The following is a 14,111-nucleotide window of genomic DNA, read 5'->3' on the forward strand; positions in this document are numbered from 1 at the left end:
CCTGGCAGGCTGTGGGTAAGCAGAGGGAGTGGCGGCTGCTTTAGGGGGCGGTCGGATGAATTTGATGCCCCTTACCTGGAATCTTGCCTTTCTTTTGTGGATTCTCGGAGTTGTGGGGCTGGTCAGTGTGCCTGCCAGACCCCACTGCCCCACCATGGGAGCCCAGCTGTCGCCCAAGTGGAGCACCCAGCCCTATGGGCATCTGCCCTCCTCACAGTCATGGGCGTGGGCTTTGCACGTGTTCTTCTTTCTCTTACGAGTTGGGGCAGAAACCAGGAAAAGTATTATTGGGAAGTTTTATTTTATATGTTTTATATTCTACATTATGTTTTTTACTGTCTTATTGATTTCCTGGAAATATTTTTGTTTGTTGCTTGCAGAACAAAAGCCACTGTTTTACCGAAAAGGTCTACATTAGGAGCCAAATTCCAAACTCCTTTTGTATTGGCAGGTTTCCGGTTTTCAGAGTGACAGTCTGCAGAGAGCCACACACGTTCCTCTTTCTCATCCCCTGGCCCGGGACCTGCTTGATTTCTTTGCCTTCAGAACCCCAAGAGGAATGGGTTTTTGACAGAAATGAAGCATCCACTCAACTTGGATCTGACTGTCCAAGACGGGCCTTTTTCTTTCTTTTTCCTCATGTCTGAGGTCATGACTTGATTTAAGAGCTCAAACTGCCAAATAGGCCAAGTGACCACCCACATCTTGGGCTTTCTGCGCTTGGGCTGGTGCGGGCGTTTGTATTTCCTTGTGTGCTGGGTTAAGTGACGCAACTATCAGACGTTCCTGGATTCAAACCCCAGCTCAGCCTCATCAGCTGTGTGAACTCATTGCTCTGCCCTCTCAGCTCTGTTTCTTCCTGCAGAAAATCTTTACGTGGCAGTAAGTGCCCACGGTGCCTGGTGCACAATAGGTGCTTAATAAATAAAAGCTGTTTTGATTTTTTTTTTGAGTGAAACTACACTTCTTTTTCTTCTGATTGTTGCAGATGTCTTTATAAAGACCGTACAGTCATGCGCTGCATAGTGACATTTCGGTCAGCGATGGCCATGTATATGACGAGGGTCCCCTAAGATTAGTACCATAGAGCCTAGGGGTGTAGTAGCCTGTACCATCTAGGTTTGTGTGAGTACACTGTATGATGTTTGCACAACAAGGAAATCGCCTAACAACACATTTCTCAGAACGTGTCCCCGTCGTTAAGCGACACGTGACTGTACTTTAAGAAACTGTTAAGAACAATCTAATCAGTACTAATGCCACCACCACCACCACCATCATCATCATTATAAAATAAAAGCTTATCGTTGTCTAGTGCTTATGGCTGACAGAGGAGAATACATGACTGCAACATCGGCCTAGGCGGTGGAGTTGTTCTTCCGGTTCTCTACATTAGGACGTGAAGTAATTGGCTCAATCTCCCACCAGGTCCAGGCCAGCGCAGCATTTGGCGGAGCTGATGGGCATCCTTGTTGCCTGGGTCATCAGGAGCCAGTGCAAGCCCCGCTGTTTGCAGACAGTAATTTGTCCCCGCTCTTGTTGGGGGAGGCACCTTGTTGTATAAAGGGCAGCCTCCCTCTCAGTAGGCCAGGCCGGTAGCTCTCAGAACTGTAAACAAGAAGACCCAGAAGTGGGCTGGAATTCATTCTTGTGTGGATCACCAGTGGTGACAGTGTTTGGGTGCCCACCTCCATGTCCAGCTGTCGAGTGACTGGAGTAAAGCATGGTCACTCTTTTACGGAACGCATGCTGGCTGCTTCCCCTTCAGCATTATCTCAGAACCTCCTAGCAGCCCTGTGAGGTATGGACTACCGTCCCCGTTTCACAGATGAGGAAAATGAACCTCACAGAGGCCAAGGGCCTCTCCCAACGTGGAGGAGCTGGGAGTCCAACACAGACCTTATATGTCTGACTCTGGAGCTGTTCCCCTCGGGTGCATGCCCGCCAAGCAGACACTCAGGGAAAGTGGCCTGGAGGTGGCCTCTCCTGTGGGCTGCCCCTCTACTTCCTGGCCTCTGGTTGATGGACAAATCAGCCCCAACCTAGGACTCAAGGGGGTGCTGCTACCAGGGCAGGCCGGCCCCAGGGTGAAAGCTGCTTTCTGTACAAGTTTCTCTGCCTTCTGGGGCCTGGGATTCTGCTTTTTTTCTGCTCTCTGGAAATGCCTGATGGCCACACCGGATTCTGCCCAGATCCCTTTTCCACGGAGCCGCCTCTGCTCCCAGAAAACTGGCTGGGATGTGTGAGGGGCACTCAGGGCACTGATGTCACTGCACACCTGCCGGGTGCCAGATCCGCTGCCCTGTGGGTGGCACACCCTCTGTTGTAAGGCCAAGGGACTGAGGCTCCAAGGTGAAGGGGCTCACCCAGGGAGGGGCAGGGGCAGGGTTTTATTTGGGTCTGGCCAGCTCTGCATCTCCCCTTCTTCTGTCTGCCCCGCCCCCACACCCTGAAACAGTTTTACTGGTGACTGGGATTCCACACTCTGTGCTGGTGTAGTTGGAGGAGGCCTGGTGCTAGCCCTCCCTAGACATGTGCCTGGGGCAGGTCACTTCGCTTCCTTGGGTCTCGGCACCTCGTCTGCGAAGTGGGGCTGCCTGCATGCGGGTCATGTGACACTAGAGAAAGGTCCTGGCAAATGACAGGTGCTCAGCTGAGGTGTAGTGGCCCAAACCCAAACCCATGGATAACTGAAAACAGGCTGCACCCCTTTGATTTTTTTTGCCTTGCTCTGAAAGCACCAGAACCGTGATACGGGCAGGGGTGGGCTTTTGTTTTGTTTTCTTTCTTTTTTGTTTTGTTTTTTTGTTTGTTTGTTTTTGGGTTTTTTTGAGGAATATTGGCCCTGAGCTAACATCTGTTGCCAATCTTCCTCTTTTTTTTTTCTTTTTTTTCTTCCTAAAGCCCCAGTACATAGTTGTATATGCTAGTTGTAGGTCCTTCTACTTCTTCTATGTGGGACACCGCCTCAGCATGGCTTGAGGAGCAGTGAGTAGGTCTGCGCCCAGGATCCGAACCGGCGAACCCCCGGCTGCCAAAGCGGAATGTGTAAACTTAACCGCTGTGCCACCGGGCCGGCCCCGTTTTCTTTCTTTTTCACATGGAGAGTCACTGTGATTTCTCCACGTGGAGCATCCCACCGAAATGATTGTATTTCCACTCTCCTCTGCTTTCTCTCCTTCCGTCCAGGCCATCCGGGTGTTCTTCATGCTCCGTTCCTTGTCCCTGCAACTGCGAGGGGAGCCGGAGACCCAGCTGCCGCTGACACGGGAGGAGGACCTGATCAAAGCTGACGACGTCCTGGATCTGAGTGAGTTGGGCGCCCTGAGTCAGGGCCGGGGGTGGGGTGGCAACACTACCACGCTGACTCACACGGCACTGGGAGGGTTGGCGCGAGACCTGCATTTTGTGCTGCTGTTGATCTGTGATGTGAGCTAACACAGTGTGCGTGTGTTGGCTTTGAAAGAAAGGGCCCCAGGTTCTGGGCACCTTGAAGTCAGTCTGCGGCTTCTGTTGTCTGGAGACCAGGTAGAGCTGTGCAGGTGGTTTGCTGAGCAATCCATGCAGAGGTGGGCACAGTTCTAGGATCCCTGCCCTCTGTATAATCCTAGCAGCACCAGTCTGATTGGTTTTGTATGTTAAGGGTTTTCTGTATGATTCCAATGATTAAAGGATTCTGCTGCTAAAAGAAAAGAAAGCTTTCAGAAATGCCAGTCACCAGCATTTAGGTAAAGAGGAAGGATTTGGAGGCTGGAGAACCAGGTGCTTAGCCTGCAACCTTGGGCTGCTTGTCTAACCACGCAGTGCCTGAGTGCTCTCCTCCGCAACACGACGCTGAGATTTAAAGCTTGGTCACATTCCTATAACCTTTCTCATATTCATATAGTTCTCTGTTTCGTCTGTTTGCTGTGGCGCATGTGCACATTGATGTGCAAGATGGTTTTCTGTTTCTTAAAGGCATTGTGCTATATTAGGACTATTTGGTTATAAGAGACAGAAAACCCAACTTAGGCTAGCTTAAGGAAAAAGAAAGAGGAATTGGCTGATGTCACTGAGAAGTCCAGGAGTAGTTCTGCCTTCAGGCGTGGCTGGATCTAGGTACTGAAGCAGTGTCATTTGGAAGCTGCCATGCTCCATCTTGCAGCTCTGCTCTCCTCTATTCTGGCTTCATCCTCAGGAGGGCTTTCACCAGGTAGTGACAAGATGGTAGTGACAGCAGCTCCAAGATCTGCTGAACCTGCTAAGCAGCCCTGACAGAAAGAGAGCTTCTCTTTCCCTGTAACTTTCATAGAAGTCCAGGGCAGGGCTCTCATTGGCCTGGCTTGGCTCATATGACCATCCCTGAACCAGTCAGTGTCAGAGGAATCTGATTCACTGATTGGCTAGGCCAGGGTCCCATCCCTGGAGCTGGGAGGTGAGACCTGTTCCTGTTGAACCCCATCAACTGAGAGTGAGGAAGGAGGGGGCCCTTGAGGGAAACTGACAAAGAAGAGATGGAGGCTGGGCAGGCAGGAACAGCAGATGGCCACTCTTCGTGCTGTATGGTGAGGAGAGGCTCGTTATTGTTTTAAATCAGTTTATTGAAACACAGTTTACGTCCAATAAAATTCACCAAGTTTTAGTGTACAATTGAATGTGTTTTGACAAAGCTATTCAGTTGTGTGACCAGCGGTCATGATATAGGCCGTTGAGGGTTGCCTTTGAACCAGACTCCCCCGCCCTGCTCTGTATTCCCTTGAGCAGATGATTGAAGCCCCCACAGCTTCCGTTTCCTCACGTGTAAAATGGGGATGATCTTCCTTATGTTATGGGGTTGTTTTGAGACTTGAGTGAAATATAATGTGGAGTATAATATGACCGAACATAGTGCCTGGCATATAACTGTGCTCAGGAAAGTGTAGTCAGTGTTCCCCGCTAAAAAAATGAGGTGATGCATATAAAGAGCAAGGCACACTGCCTACACATAGAAGATTCTCAGTCAGTGATTATTGTGGGTTTTACCTGGTTGTCTAACGTCTTTTTCTTGTCTTCTTCTTGTTTATGCTCTTTTTTCCTTCTCTGTCTTGAGAGAACAAGGAAGCTCAGTCCCCTCTGTGCCCATCTCCTTTGGTCCTTTCTCCCTTGAGAAATGGTCACAGGGATTTCTGTCAGGGTTTAAATTGATCGAGTTGGCTGGAGAGAACCATAAACCAGTCTTTCTCTGATTTGATTCAAGGAAAGAAAGGGAAACAGCTTGCTTTAAAGGGGCCACTCCATCAGGGCAGCAAGAATGTTTGCATCCGTGAAATGGATTAAATTGTATGCTGCAAACTCGCATTCTTCCCTCCTCCCCCTAGGAATGGCCTGCTGAAAGAAAGGTTAAAAGTATTTCACTTACCAATTTTAATTGATTAGATTGCTAGTTGAGATTAATTGATTAGATTGCTAGTTGAGATCACTTAACTGAGCCTTTTTGGGTAGTTGGCCATTAAGAAGGTAATGGCTGGCTGTCTTTACCCTGCCTGATTGCAAATTATGTCTTTGCTGGAGAGGGCGCCATCCAGAAAACACTGGGAGTCATGGATTTGTGAGCATGTGGTACTAGAATAAGATATGCTTGTGTCGTTGCATGGCTTTGCTTTTTCTTGGTGATTGCTCTTAAATGCTACAGCTCCTCATCTTCCACTGGGGAGAAATGAGCGTGCCTTGCATTTCACAGAATGCCTGCTGTGTATGGAAGATGCAGGAAGCCTCCTAACGTGGGTGAAGGCATCCATAGAGCTGACCAGTGGAAGCTGGTGTTGGGGAAGAGGGAGAACCCCCCAACCCCCCTTCCCTGTCCCTTGAGGCTCTTATGGCCAGCCAAATAATTACAAAGGCAGGTTAGCAGGAGAAAATCAAACAAAGTTTAATAACATGTATACATGGGAGAGACCCAGGGAAACTGAGTAACTCTACAAAATGGCAGAGGTTCTCATCTTAAATACTATCTTCAGGTGAAGACAAAGGAGGATGTTGGGGGTGGGAGTTTGGGATTTCAGAGGGGAGGAAGGCAATTCACACGGAAATGGAAAAGCAAATGTTTGAGAAGGTGGCCCGAGAGACAGAACTTGGACAAGGCTTGTAGGTGCCTTTCTTATCACACCTATTTTACATTATACTATAGTTATCTCCTGGTATTAGCTCCTTCCTGGAACAGGCTTTCTATCTTAAATTCTTTTAGGCAGTGGGGGAGAAGGCCAAAGTTTCTTTCAGAGTCTTTTGTTCTTAAAAATAATCAGGGCAAAGAGACACATTTTGGGGTGGCCAATTCTGATCCCCTACACTGGGCAGGCTTCCTAGGAGCACACTGCTTGGTCTCCCTGCCAAGCTTGAGGACTGAGGGAGAAATGTTTGGGATTTGTGGACTGTTATCTGAGGTGACATGGTCTGAAAGTCTTAAAGGAATGCCAGCTCAGCACAGCAAGAAGAGGTGACCTCAAGTGTGTTTACTAAACACACACTTGGATAAGAAACCACAGCATGCGAGTCCTCGGGAGCCATCTCACAGGTCTGCTGACCAGCAGCCGGCCTCCGGCCAGGTGTGCCAGGTGAGCTCTGGAAGGGTGGCTTCTGACAGGGAGCATCAGAGAGGCGTCACCCCTCCAGAAAGAAGCAGACTTACTGTGCCTAAAGCCTGTTTTGTTTCCGATGGAGAGGAGAGTGATGTGGGGCAGAGGTCACAAACTGGCAGCTGCAAAGGAAGAAAGGAAAGGAGAGAGGAATGAAGGGAGGGAGGAACGAAGGGAGGGAAGGAAGGGAGGGAGGAAGGGAGAAAGGGAGGAAGGGTGAGGGAGGGGAAGGGAAGGGGGATGGGAAGAGAAGACTATACTAGATAAAATAGATTTGACTTCCAGAGAGAGTAACACCATGAATCTCCATAAACCCAGCCTTCAGCTTCAACAAGTTATTACCCTTTTGCTAAGTCTCATTTCATCTGCCCTGCCCTGTCTCTTTAAAATAACCCCTCTGGTACATTAAAGCCAATGGAAGACATCATATTATTGCGTCTATAAATACTGCTCTCTAACAGATAGGCACTTTGGGGTACTCTTCTTAGTTGAATTGGTTGCCACCATTGCAAATCATGAGCTCCCCCAGCCCTAGCAGCCAATGCTCTGGGGGGAGCGGAGGGAGGAGGGGAGGGCAGCCCCCAGAGATGGGGCCTGTGTTCTCCTGTGTGGTGCCACCCTGGCCCCATCGACATTTGACTTTGCAGCCCCTGGAGTAATTGGAAGTGGTCAGCTTTGTGGTGGTGCTCAGGGTCTTAATGCTGTGAGGCTCAGTGGCCTTGCCTTTAAAATGGTTCTAAAAGCTTTGCAAGGAAGGCTGTCAGAGATCAAATGAGATCACGTAAAGCGTGCAGCGCCGGCTCGACGCACAGTAGGTGCTCAGTGAATGAGCGCCGGCTCTTGTCCCTGTGCAGCTGCTGAATGAGCGAGATGGACTGTGGGGCACCACAGGGTTGGCATTTTCTGCTTGAACAAGGTTTTGAGGAACGTATCCTGAAATATTTAGACCAGTTCATCACTTGTATGATGACACTGGGAGGGAAAGAGAGACAGCTCTGGCTGCTTGGGCCCAGATGAAGGGTCTGGACACCCCTGCACATTCACCAGTGGGTCTACTGACCGGCAGTCCCCAGTAGTGCTCCAAGGACAAGCAGGCTTGGAGAAAAAGCCAGGTTCCTGCCTGGATTGGCATCAGACCTTCTGAAAGGAGTCTTACCTGTTTCTAGATAACAGGGGCGGTCACAGTAGGGGGAAATGCCCCCATTGTCCAAACACCTTAAGGAGATACCAGGCAACCAGGCATCCTCAGGAAACTTCTGCTTTGCTTCCCAGCCTTATCCATGTGGGCACTTGACATTTACACAGTTGCAGCCGTACCGTGAGCTGCACGTGCCTAATCTTGTAGTCTGATTTTTTTAATCCATTTATGAAATACATCCATTCATTCAACTACTTACTGAGCACCTGCTGTATGGCATGCCCAGTGCCGGGGGCCCGGCTGTGAGAGTGAGCTAAAGCCAGACTTGGTCTCTGCTCTCGTGGGGCTTCCAGTTTTGGGGGGACGGGGAAGGACCACGAACAGGTAAGGAAGTAAATGCGCAATCACAGCTTGGTTGAGATGGCTCTGTGGAGGTGATGAACAGGGTCCCATGCTGGAAATAACTAGGAGAAAAGACCTCCTGGGCTGGTTAGGGAAGGCCTCTCTGAGAAGTGCCGTGTGGGGAGGGACCAGAAGATTCTAGGAGAAAATGCAAAAATGAGGCCCACTAGTTAGAGGGAATGGCAGAGGTGAGGCTGGAAGGTGGGAGAGAGTTTGGTGTGTCCCAGGCTCCTAAAGGATGCTGGTGTGGCTGGCAGGTAAGGTGTGGGGAGCGGGGGAGTCTGAGATGAACCAGATCGCCATCACAGGGTTCCCGCAGGACATCTGTCCTGAAAGTGCACTCTAGAACTGGAAGTGCCAGGTCAGACAGTCCTGGCAGAGGCCTGTGAGCCGTGTCAGGGGCTACAGAGGCCACGCAGCACAGTGGTTATGAGCGTGGGCTTGGGAGCCAGACCGTGCCTGGAGTGACATCCAGCTTTGCCGCTTTTCACTTGCCAGCGTATGATCTTTGGCAAGTAACTTCATCTCTTAGAGCTTCAGATTCCTCTTCTGTAAAACAGGAGTTGGTGGGAGGAATAAATGAGTTAGTGTACCTGAAGTGCCTAGAACAGCCTGCCACGGTTGCAGGGAGGCCATTTAGGAGGTTGTGGCAGGATCCCAGAGCCCATGAGAGTAGGAAGGGGGGAGGAGGACACAGTCTGAGGACAGCATTTTGTGACTGACTCACCATGGTGACTTGACTCTGGGTTCTGAGCTTGGGGACAATCCTGGCAGCAAGGGTTGGGGGACGGTGATTCTGTAATCCATAGGGCCAGCGTTGGAGGATGACGAGGTTAGTTGGGTGATCAGATAAGAGGTGCTGGAAGGCAGCTCAGCCGAGATGTCCAGGGACCGGGTTGGAAACCTCTTCACGTTCATGTCGGAAGCTGTTTTTCACGTTACCTCATAGATTTCAGAGTTATCGCGTTGAGTGGCTTTCATAATATTCCATTGACTGAGACGTCTCCTGTAACAGTTCCACAGTTACTGACATGTCCACTCTTGCTCTGTTGTAACCTACATGGCTGTTTCTCAGAAGAGCCTTGTGGCAGTTTGTTGGAATCCTCAAGTGGTCTGTGAGAGAGGGCCCCAAACCCCCAAAGAAATGCCCACAGGTAAGCAGATCTCTGGACTCTGCTCTGATTCCTCACCCAGGCTTGGGTATACTTGCTAGAGTCTAGGGCGTGGAAAATAGCCATCGAAGTATAGAGCAGTGCTTCCCAGGGGGTCCCAGGCCTCGGACTTCACAGCCCAGTAAAATGCCAAAAACAAAGCCCAACAAAGCATCTGGAGTAGATCGCCGACTTGTTATTTTACCAAGTAGTCTTTTATTTTTAAGCCTTTGTGAACTGTCGTTTCGTAAACTAAATCAAAGGATGCTGTTAATACCGGATACGTAGGAAGGGCACCGTTTCGGAATGAGGGACAGACTTTCCGAGAAACGGCAGTGGCAGCTGTAGTCCCACATACTGTGCTTTAATGGGATGAGGTTAAGAAAAAGTCCGAGTACAGACCAATCACAAGAGTGGAAGCCGGCGTCTCTGTCTTTTCGAGCTCAGTCTTCCTGGGGAGGCGAACCACAGTCAGACGGCCTCTGTACGAGGTGCTGTGAGAGCAGGTTACAGGGTTGACCTGCCCGGAGGTCAGGGAGCCTTCTGAGGGAGTGACCTCCACTGAGGGCCAGGTGTCAGGAAGCGGCCCCAGAGGCAAAGGCCCTGGGCCTGAAGGGGAGTCGAGGAAGATGAGAAAGGGCACTGTGGCTGGAGGGCAGGGGTGAGGTGAGTGGTGGTGAGATGAGGCTGGCCGGAGGGCAGGGGTGAGGTGAGTGGTGGTGAGATGAGGCTGAGGAGAGTGCCTCAGGCCCAGTGTGCGGGCCTAGTAGGTGGATCAGGGATTCGGGGTTTTATCCTAAGAACAGTGAGAAGAGTTTAACCTGGTGATGTGACCAGATATGTACCTCAAAGGGCCCTCTCTGGGCCCAGTGTAAAGAATAGATTTATGGAGTCGAGGGGCAGCATTACAGCGGGGAGACACATCCTGCAGAAGTGTCCAAAAGATGGTGCGCACGCGTTTCTTGCACACACTGTTTGCCCCAGCAACTTGTTCTCAAGTGCTGCTGTGTTCTGCTCTGTGGCTTGGTACAGGGATTCTTTATTACACAAGGCCCACCCAGTCTGATCCAGCTATTTCCCTGGAGCCTGAGCTATTGTGCCTTTGAAGCTGATTATTAACAACAATAATACTATTTTGGTTGTGCTCTTCTCCTGGCGCGGCAGGCTGCTGTGGACTTTCCCTCTACCTCCGGGCTGTTTGTAGGACCTGCCAGGGCCTGCCTCTTTAAGAAGGTGGCTGAGGGTATGGAGGAAGCCTTGGGTCCCAGAAAAATGCAGGCTTAGGAAAGGACAGATCTGGCATCCAGATCCCAGCTCTGCCTCTTCTTTGCTGTGTGACCTTGGACCAATCAATTCAATCTCTGAGCCTCAGTTCCCTCATTGATAAAACGAGAGCAGCAGTGCCTACCTTTGCAGGATTATTGTAAGGCAGCATGATAAGGTGTATAAAGAGAGAAAACTGCTGGCCCTCAGGCAGATAGGCCCACAGATATAGTTTGGTGTTTGCAAGCAAATTTTATGTTAGTTGCCAGCATTTTAAAATCAGGATATTTTATTGTACAAACCCAGATATCTATCACTTTGAATATGGGACAGTCTGGCCCCTCACCCCTGCATCCCCAGAGGCAGCAGTGAGTTGCCTCTTTTCATGGGCGTGCACCCTTCCCACCAGCTCACCCTGTCTCCAGCCATGAGCCTCCGCTTAACTCCAGACCTGAGCACCCGGCTGCCTGCTCAGCATCTCACGCTCACCGGGAACACGTTGGACCTCTATCTTCCCCACAAACCTGCCTCTCCTCAGCCTTCCCATCTCCCAGTTGGTGGCAGCTCCATCCTGGTGGGAAGAACCTGGGGCTCATCCTTGACTCCCCTCTTTCTCTCAAACTCAACTTCCGATTGGTCAGCACACCTATTCAGCAATTCCCTCCAAATATATCCAGGATCTGACCATCTCTCCAGTTCTACCCCTAGCACCCGGTTTGCCCTGCTATCATCTTTCACCTGGATTGTTGCAGTAGCCTCTTAACCAGTCACTTGCTTCTGCCTTGTCCCCTTCAGTTTACTCTTAACACAGTGTCCAGTGTCATCCTCTTAAAATATGTCAGATCATGTCCTTCCTTTGCTCAAAGTGGCCTCCATCCCGCTCTGACTAAAAGGAGAGACCTTTACAGTGACCTGTGAGGCTGCGCATAGTCTGGCACCACCTGGCTCTCTCTGCTTCCTTGCTGTTCCTGAGACACAGCAGACATGTTCCCACCTGCAAACCACTTGTTCCCCCAGAACGAGCACAGCTGTGCGCACTTACAAAGTCCACAGAAGCCCGCGTGACAACTGTGTTCTATTGCAAATTCTCCATCCGTGTTTGAGTTCGGGCCAAGTCCCCCTCTTTTGTTTGTTGATGAATATGGATGTGAATGTCATGAATGACCCTGCAGGATTCCTTATTTCCCCAGTTCCCAGCCCTCTGCGTGCTTCGTCCCAACGCCCTTGCAGGTGGGAACTTTTAGGCAAAGTAGAAGTCCCTGGCTGTATTCCTCAGATTGCCTAGAGATTCATTTCCAGCAAGAGTATTATGAAGCTCCCCAAGCAAGTTATGTGGTTTGATTGTAAGTCCATGAAAATGTGAGCTCATTGATTTGCTTCTCTTGCAAAGCCAGTGATAGTTTTGTGGTCCTATCTGTCAGTTCTGGAAGGTTGTCTGTGTTGCCTTATTTTGCTGATGGCCCAGTCATTGTCCTGTGCTTCATCCTGGTGAAAATGAGAAAATAGCATAAATAATGAAGACTATGAAAGACAAATCCAGAGTGTGGGACATTCTAGAAGACAACTGACTTGAACTTCTTGTAAATGTAAATGTCATGAAAGACTGAAAAAATGGAAAGGGCCAGGGGTGCTGTTCTAGATTATTGAAACGGAGGAGACATGACAGCTGTCAGTTGGACTGGATTGTACATGGAGGAATAAAAACAAAGTTGCTTTAAAGGACTTTTTTGGGGTAAAATTGGAAAAATTTGCATATAGATTGTGATTGGATAATATAATTAGGGTCATTATTACGTTTCTTGGGCGTGATAATGGCATGGTGGTTCTGTGGGAGAATGTCCTTGTTCTTAAGAAGTACAGGCTAAAGTGTCAAGGGGTAAAGTGTCATGCTGCCTGCGACTCGGGAATGGTTCACAGGACAAAAATGTGTGGGTGTGTGGATAGCATGAGAGAGGACGCAAATGCAGCTAAATATTAGCAATTCGTGAATCTGGGTGAAGAACATATGCGTGTTTATTGTAGTATTCTTGAAACTTTCCTGGAAGTTTGAAATTTTTCAAAATAAACGCCTAAAGAAATGGAAGGAGTGAGATCAGGACCTTGAAAATCCAACATTTAATTAATGAGAAGTGTAATGTTTAGGAACCAGGGCCCTGGATTCAGAAAGACCTGGGTTTGAAGCCCAGCTGTGTGACCTTAGGCAAACTAGTTAAGCAACCTGAGCCTTTCTTCCTCATCTGTAAAGTGGGGATGGTACTGCCTGCTTCAGGGCTGTTGAGTAGACTGAAAGAGAGAATCCATCAAAAATGCTCAGGTCGGGGTCGGCCCTGTGGCTTAGTGGTTGGGTGCGCGCGCTCCGCTGCTGGCGGCCCGGGTTCGGATCCCGGGCGCGCACCGCCACACCGCTTCTCTGGCCATGCTGGGGCTGCGTCCCACATGCAGCGACTGGAAGGATGTGCAGCTATGACATACAACTATCTACTGGGGCTTTGGGGAAAAAAAATAAATTAATTAAAAAAAAAAAAATGCTCAGGTCATCCTGAGCATATGGAGGCTTTCCTAGTAAAAACGGTCATTAGTGTTCATCATCTGGACTACACGCTGGGCACTGAACTGTTCTTGTTAGAAGGTTCTCTGTGGGCATTCTGACAAAGCAAAGCCTCATAACTTTCTGTCCATGGGGTACATTGAAAAGTGGAGGAGGTCACACAGGCCTGTTGATTAGATGGTAAATTTCTTGGAAAGATGACTTTCAGGAAAGTGGGTCCCGGCTGAGGGGAGAAGAAGTGAAACTTGCAGGGAGGCTTGATTCAGACCCACATGGCCCCTTGGGGGCGATTTAGTTCCAGAGTCAGACGTGGAGCCCCGGGGTAGCGGTCTGTTTAGTGCTGATGCTGACGTGGACTCATGTTGACGTGAAACCCGAGAGGCCTGTGTGGGTATGGCATTTGAACCCCCATCTCAAGGCAAGCATGGTTTTGTGGCTCTTTGGCCCGCACTTGCCCACCAGGTTTCGTCTTTAAAGGGAGTACGGTCCCCACCCACCTGTCGCCCAACCTTGGAACCACTCCTGACCTTACTCCAACCCCACGGTCAGGGAGTCACCAGCCATTCCACCTCTGCAGCTCTGCCCCGTCTCCAGCCCGGGTTCTCCGTGCCCAGTGTCTCCCATGTGGGATCCCAGCCCATGGCCTTGGCCCCCACCAGTCCACCTACCCGGCTGCCTCGTGTCCAGAAGGCGCATCTCGCCCACCATCACTTCCCTGCTTGGGAACTTCAGAGCTCCTGGGCACAGCTGCCCGAGCTGGCTTTGGCCCTCCGTGTCTGCCTTATGCCTCGCTGCATCTGAGCCCACCTGTCTGTGCTGCTGCTTACAGCCTGCCTGCCATTTCCCACCTCTGGGCCTTTGCCCAGGCTGTCCCCTCTGCCAAGCCTTGCCCTCCCAGGCGCCTTTGCCGACCTCCTTCCTCCTCACTGCCGGTTAGGTAGCCCTCCTCCGGATGCTCCCCAAACACACCACAAACGTGCACTGACCACTTTGCTTTTCTCTCTCTCGGGCCCGGCGCA

At 50.3% G+C, this 14,111-nt stretch overlaps 1 protein-coding gene across 7 annotated transcripts in view; it reads left to right on the forward strand.

Annotated features, from left to right (window-relative positions):
- The window catches only part of CLEC16A (C-type lectin domain containing 16A), a 209,613-nt gene that overhangs the window by 102,285 nt on the left and 93,217 nt on the right, over positions 1-14,111 (forward strand). For all 7 annotated transcript variants that reach the window (XM_004438071.3, XM_087416956.1, XM_014793439.2 and 4 more), the window contains exon 18: positions 3,190-3,310. In XM_004438071.3, coding sequence (XP_004438128.1) covers positions 3,190-3,310 — 121 coding nt within the window. The remainder of the gene's footprint in view (positions 1-3,189; positions 3,311-14,111) is intronic.

Source organism: Ceratotherium simum, chromosome 26 (assembly GCF_057802395.1).
Source record: "Ceratotherium simum simum isolate JZ-2026a chromosome 26, ASM5780239v1, whole genome shotgun sequence".
Taxonomy (NCBI): domain Eukaryota; kingdom Metazoa; phylum Chordata; class Mammalia; order Perissodactyla; family Rhinocerotidae; genus Ceratotherium; species Ceratotherium simum.